At 37.0% G+C, this 6,790-nt stretch overlaps 1 protein-coding gene across 2 annotated transcripts in view; it reads left to right on the top strand.

Annotated features, from left to right (window-relative positions):
* FANCD2 (FA complementation group D2) overlaps window positions 1-6,790 on the top strand; it is a 64,325-nt gene that overhangs the window by 1,731 nt on the left and 55,804 nt on the right. For both annotated transcript variants that reach the window (XR_011964708.1, XM_072598513.1), the window contains exons 2-6: window positions 933-1,030; window positions 2,379-2,516; window positions 4,688-4,755; window positions 5,359-5,462; window positions 5,735-5,795. Coding sequence is in view for 1 of the 2 variants with exons in the window: in XM_072598513.1 (XP_072454614.1) it covers window positions 967-1,030; window positions 2,379-2,516; window positions 4,688-4,755; window positions 5,359-5,462; window positions 5,735-5,795 (435 nt within the window). In the remaining variant the exon portion in view is untranslated. The remainder of the gene's footprint in view (window positions 1-932; window positions 1,031-2,378; window positions 2,517-4,687; window positions 4,756-5,358; window positions 5,463-5,734; window positions 5,796-6,790) is intronic.

Here is a 6,790-nt window from a genome sequence, read left to right as displayed (position 1 = left end):
TTAATTCAGAGGTAGAGCGTTTTAGACATCAACACCAGAATGTTGCCATATTAGGAAGAGCCCTGGATTTTTAATTCATTAGATCTTGGGTCTTTCACTGTTTTGTTACTTTGGACAAGTCACAGTAACATCTATGAGCCTTAGTTTCCTCATCTATAAAATGCAGGGCATCTAGCGATACTGTCTTCCTTGCCTTTCCTTGGACATAATAGTGCAACTCCCAACTTCAGACATTTTCATTGGGCTGTTCCCATGCCTGGAATTCTCTCCTTCCTCATCTCCTCCTGGCTTCCTTCTGTCTCACCGTCTGCAAGAAGCCCTTTCTAGTCCTTAATTTTAGTGCTTTCTCTCTGAAATTATCATCATTTTATCCTGTATATATTTTATTTCTACAAAGTTGTTTGCATATTGTCTTTTCCATTATTGCTTTCATGTTGTCTCCCGGATTAGACTAAGGGCTGTAAGAGCAGGGACTGAATTTTTGTTTTTAAATTTTTCCTTTGCATCTCTGTCTCTAGCTCTTATCATAGTGCCTGAAATATTGGGAGGGAAGTAGAAGAAAGTTTCTTCTAGTTCTGTTTTCTATATTCTTTCTCTGGATTTCTCTCTTTGAGGAGTTTTATTTCTACACCAGCAAAAACATTTATCAAGAAGCTTTAGTGTATAGTACACTGTATTAAGGACTGCAGTGTGTGTACCAGAGGATATTCTGAGAAGCCAGGATCCCTCAACTATTGTTGGTGAAAACAAAGAATCCTCCAAAAGGAGAGACATGTAAAAAATTGTGGTTCATGCAATAATGGGGGAGACTTGGCTGAAATATAGAGGGAAATCATTTGGCTCTGAGAAACATTTTTCCTTTGAGATCCAACTTTGTTTGTAAATTCAAAACCTATCTGGAGGGTAACTTATCCTTTCTGACATTACTATAGGAAGTGATTTTGGCTGTAGAAGATATTGTCCATAATGTTTGGGAAAAGAAGATTGTCAAGACCTGAAGACAAAAAGACCCTGACAGAAAATTGTGCCAGTATGTCAATAGTCATTAATTTCATTCAGCAAGTATTTGGAATGGGTTGTCACTGGTAGTGATTGGACAGAGGCTGAGTACCTGGCTATTATGGATGTGATACAGGGAATTCATATATCAGGATAAAAATACTTCTAATTAAGCTTCTAATTCTATTATTCCATTTATTAAGTGACTATTTTGCAGAAAGCTCTGTTTGGTGTTGAAAGGGATACAAATATATAATACACAGTCCCTGCCCTCCAGGAACTTATAATGTAGATAGAAGAATTACTTTTTTATGTTAGATGATTTATTTACCTAAAACTCTTGAGTAACAATATCAAGGGCAAGAGGTAGTGGACAATATTTGGTTTCAATGTAAAGGGAGCTCCAGTCTATAGCTTGTCCAGTTTTGTAATTGTAGAGCTTATTAACTTGTCTAGTTTGAGGAATTTGTGTCTGACTTTGAGCCGAGATAATGGTTGAAATATGTATTGGATTTCCTTTTGTATACTTGTAGCAGCAGACACTTCCAAATATAAAAAATGAACAATAATGAATTTTTTTGTTTTAGTAATAGAAAATTTGGCGACCAACAATGCTTTATTAAAGATATTATAAAGCATATGTTTTTTTCTAATTGAAAAAAATGTTTAAATCTAAATGAGATCGATTAAGAGTCTGATTAAAAGTAAATGGGCTGCTTAGACGATGCTGTCTGATACTGCCAAAGGTGAGAAACCTCTGTATTTACTTTCTTGAGAAGAGACCAGCATTTAAGGGATGTACAATAAATGAATTTTGTTTCATTTTTTTATATCCATGTTTATTTGCATTGAAAGAGAGAGGATGGAAATCATAGCTGGATGGATCTATTAGCTATAGCAACATTTAACATTTTGTTTTAAATTTTACTCAAGGGGACAAAGAAGAAGTAGAAGGAAAATAAAGACATAGAAAAGGGAGGATCAGGAGAGAGGCAGATCATACGTTACTTCTAGTTTTTACTGATTATGCAATATGTATTGAATTCTGTTGACGTCAATCTGAGTTCTGTACATAAGAAAGACAGAAGTCTGTTCCTTATATTTATCCTTAGATACTGAAGTTAAGTAAAAAAAAAAATGTCGTTTCTTCACGGCAAATTTTATGCAATTGTAATTCCTTGGGTAAAAATGAACACATGGAAAAGAGTCATATTCCTTGATATAATTTTTCTTTTTAAGCAATGATTAACCACTTTTATGCTTGGGGGTTTTATCATAGATCTCTTGTCTTTGAAGGACACATTAAGTTTCTTGTTTTGTTTGCATTTAACATCTGCTTCTCTGTTCATGGAATCTATGAGATTTTTTTTTTCCTGAAGCCAAGAAGAATGAAGTGAATAAAAAGCCAAGGAAATCACTTACTCAGGATGAAGTAGTAGAGAATAATAGTGCTTTTGTAAAGCTTCTCAAGACAGCAGGAGTTACTCTTAAAACCGGGGAGAGGCAAAATCAACTAGGTAATATTCTTATCTTTATCCTAGATTTTGCTATCATATTACAGTCGTGTGTGTGTGTGTGTGTGTGTGTGTGTGTGTGCGTGTGTATGTGTGTTGTGGGATTAAGCTATATGGTTTTGAAATTTAAGGTCATGGAGATTAGAAAATGCTGGGAAGAAATGGGAGAGAGTTAGGAAAATGCTAAGCCAGAGACCAGTAGAGAATTGTTTTCCAGAAGATATTTCTAGGTCTTCAAAATAAATTTTATTTTCTCTTTTTAATAAACTTGACAAATATCAAGAAACATAGGCATTTCCTAACATAAAGTATATGATTCTTTGAAAGTCTATTGGACCGTATCCTGAAGAGATCAGGACTGTATCCCCAAGAGATCATAAAAATGGGAAAGGGTCCCACATGTACAAAATTTTTATAGCAACACTCTTTGTGGTGGCCAAAAACTGGAAATCAAGGGGATGCCCACTAATTGGGGAATGGCTGAATAAATTATGGTATATGAATATAATGGAGTACTATTGCGCTATAAGAAACGATGAACAGGAAGACTTCAGAGAGGCCTGGAAAGACTTATATGATCTGATGCTGAACGAAAGGAGCAGAACTTTGTGCACACCAACGACCACAGCATGCGAGAGTTTTTTCTGGTAGATTTGGAACTTCATTACAATGCAAAGACTTAAAAAAATTTCCCAGTGGGTCTTTTAAGACAAAATACCTTCCACATCCAGGGAAAGAACTATGGAATTCAATTGCAGAATGTAGCAGATCATTTTCTTTTGTATTACGTTTTGGTTTGTTATATGATTTCTCCCAATTCGTTTTAATTCTACTACACAGCATGACTATAGTGAAAATGTATTTAATAGGAATGTATGTATAGAACCTACATAAAATTGTATGCTGTCTCGGGGAGGGAGGGGAAAAAAATCTAAGTTATATGGTAATGATTATAGAACACTGAAAATAAATAAGATTAATTAAAAAAAAGAAAATCTATTACATATAGACTTTTAAAGTATGTATTAATTTAATGATAGCAATACAAAAAAGAATATTGATGAAATATTTTTTTAAATGCGTAGAAGGCAGCAAGAGGTTCAGAGGGAACACAGATAAGGGCAATGTTTATATATAGGGCAATGTAATATATACATCCAAAATTAGCTTTATATAATAGAGATTTGAAGGGTCACAATCTTTTTTTTGTTTTCATAAGGAAATAAAATAGGTAACGTTTATATAGTACTTGAAAGTTTGTAGAACTCTTTCCACACCTCATCTGATCTTCACAAAAACCTTGTGAATAAGATACTGTTGTTATCCCTATTTTACACACAGACACGTTGTGAATAAGATACTGTTGTTATCCCTATTTTACACACAGACACGTTGTGAATAAGATACTGTTGTTATCCCTATTTTACACACAGACACGTTGTGAATAAGATACTGTTGTTATCCCTATTTTACAGAGGAGGAAACTGAGACTAAGGGGTTAACCCTACGTCATAAAACAAGTGATTGAGGCAAGGCTTAACCTTCTGCCTCCAAGTTCAAGCACTCTGTCCAATGGGTCATCTGTCTCATGAAGAAGTTCAGAGTTGTTTATTATGTTTGTTAAGTTCATAACAGCATAAAAGGGTAGTGCTTGGAATGCTCAAGGTCATAGAGTATTTAATCCCAGAGTGGGGAACCTGCAGCCTCAATGCCACATGTGACCCTCTGAGTCCTCAGGGGTGGCCCTTTGACTGAATCTAAACTTCAAAGAACAAATCCTTTTATTAAGGAGCCTAGAGGCTGTAGGCTCCTCACCCCTGGACTAATGTTGGAGAGAAGGGAGTCCCATTGAAATGGAAGGTGCTGATGTTGTTTTGTAGCATTAAAACTTCAGTGGGAAAGATATTTTTATATACATATGTTTTTGAGCATTTGTTAATCTTCTAGCAAAGCCCAGCTTTGTATTCTCAAGAATTTAGGTGGTTTTGGTGCAGATTTTAAGCTAAAAGACTCTATTGGTCCATTCAGGCTAGAAACATGGGATCTTATGAAAATTAATGCATTAGGGAGGGTTATAGAACTTGAAATAATGATCTGCATTAAAGACAACCTGCGCTTGAAATTTAATGTGGTCATGGCATCTGGTGCCAACTTTTAAATTTCTTACTCTATAGCTGTGGATCAAGTAATTTTCCAAAGGAAGCTCTCTCAAGCCTTGAGGAAACACCCTTCTTATCCCAAAGTACGTATTTCTTGCCCTGACTTTTCTGTTTTTACCAGCAATACTTTATATAGAAGAACCAACAGCTTGAATAAGATCATTGTAGAGTTGAAGTAGAGTCCTATTTTGCCACTGACAAGAAAACTCTAAATCAGATATTCTTAGCCTTTCTTGTGTAATGGACCCCTTTAGCAATCTAGTTGTGCCTGGGGACCCTTTCTCAGAGTAAAGTTTTTAAAATGCATAAAATTATACATACATATATATATATGTATGTATATGTGTATCTCCACTGTGACACCTAATGCTGCAGATAATTGTATTTCAATATAAGCCCATGGGCTTACAAAGAAAATCACTTATATTGAAATACAATTATCCAGGGCAGCAAGGTGTCACAGCAGATAAAGCACTGGCCCTGAAGTCAGGAGGACCTGAGTTCAAATGTGACCTCAGACACTTACTAGCTGTGTAACCCTGGGCAAATCATTTAACCCCAATTGCAAACCCTCCCCCCCAAAAAAGGGCAACAATCAAGAAATTCAGTTATTAAAAGTAAAAAACAAAAGATAATTTTATGGATCCCTTGCTCTAAATCAGATGTCTTATTCCCTTTTCCTGAAGGCCGTGGAGGAATTTATTAGTGGCCTGGAGTCATATATAGAAGATCGAGACTGTTTCAGGAACTGCCTCTTGTCTTGTGAACGACTACAAGAAGAGGAGACAAGGTGTGGAAAGGGAAGGGTACAGTTGAGCTCTGGTTGGGGTACAGTACCTCTCTGGGACAGAATTTCCTGAAATTCAATCATGTTGCATCTCCTTTTTCTCCTCCCTTTGCCCCCATAGTTCAGTTTCCAGGTTATGACTGTGAGGGTTAAGAGCCAGAGTTTTTCAGGTCTTTCAGCAAGCCAAAGTGTCACAATGTATCAACTGCTCTCTTGGTTAGGGGCCATCTTGCCATTGCTCTTCCTTTAGAGTGGAGTCTGTTTCTCTTTTACAGCATGGTCACTCCTTACTATAAGAGCCTCATTAAACTATTGCTGGGGATTGACAATTTACAGGTAAGATATTGACTTTTTTTCCTCCAAATATTTTTAAAGAAGCTATAGTTTGTGTAAATGATTTAAATACTGTCAAGAGATGGTGATGTTGGCATGTTCAACTGTTCTTGTGCACAGACATAAGTAATAGATGGAAGGCAAATTTGGAGTTTGCTGATAGCATGTGAAGTCCTTCAGGAGTATAGAAACAATCAGACTTCACACCTGGTTAGTAAGAGCAGTTAAAATAGAAAGCTACCAGATAGCATGTCTCCACACACCATCCTCCTATCCCTGCTGACCTTACAGTATGCCAGGGGCCCTCAGCTGAATTTGTTTTAAAAGTTGATGGAGGGTGCATCAAGTGCCATGTACCCCCAGTACCACTTAGGACTCTGCTGCTGCCTAACTGGACCTAATTCCAGTGGGTTCATTTCTGGACCGTACACCTGGTCTGTTTCATCCAATAGACCTCGCTGTTCCCAAGTCCCTGTTGTCCTGATTTCCTTTACTTCTCGGTTTCTCACCTTTGCATCTTGAACATCTCTGCCAGCTATCCCCTTCTCCAGTTTGATTTTGTCTTCTCTCCTTTCCCTTGAGTTTTTCATTCTATTGGAAGCCCTGAGTATGATTTACACTGAAGAACTACAGTGGAGAATTTCAGAGTTGGAAGGCCCTCAGAGGTCATGCTTGAACATGAATCTGCTCTACAGCACACTCAACCAGGGGTCATTTGGGCCCTCCTTTGACAAATCTGGTCAAGTGGGATCTTACTAGTTCTGAGAGGGTCCTTGCCACTTAGAGTGTCAGTCATTAGGAAGCATTACTTATATATCACACCTAAATCCTCCCTTTGCATCTTCCATCCATCAGTCCTCATTCTTCTATCCAGAGCCAAGCAGGACAAGGCTAATTCCTCCTCCACTTGACTGACAGCCCTTCAGTCCTTAATTAAACTTCTTGTTATTACCTGATGATTGTTTTAAATATTCCATTTACTGAATTTGCACTTAGCA

Source organism: Notamacropus eugenii, chromosome 3 (genome assembly GCF_028372415.1).
Source record: "Notamacropus eugenii isolate mMacEug1 chromosome 3, mMacEug1.pri_v2, whole genome shotgun sequence".
Classification (NCBI taxonomy): Eukaryota; Metazoa; Chordata; class Mammalia; order Diprotodontia; family Macropodidae; genus Notamacropus; species Notamacropus eugenii.
Note: the sequence above shows the minus strand (reverse complement) of the source record. Positions and strands in the feature narration are given on the sequence as shown.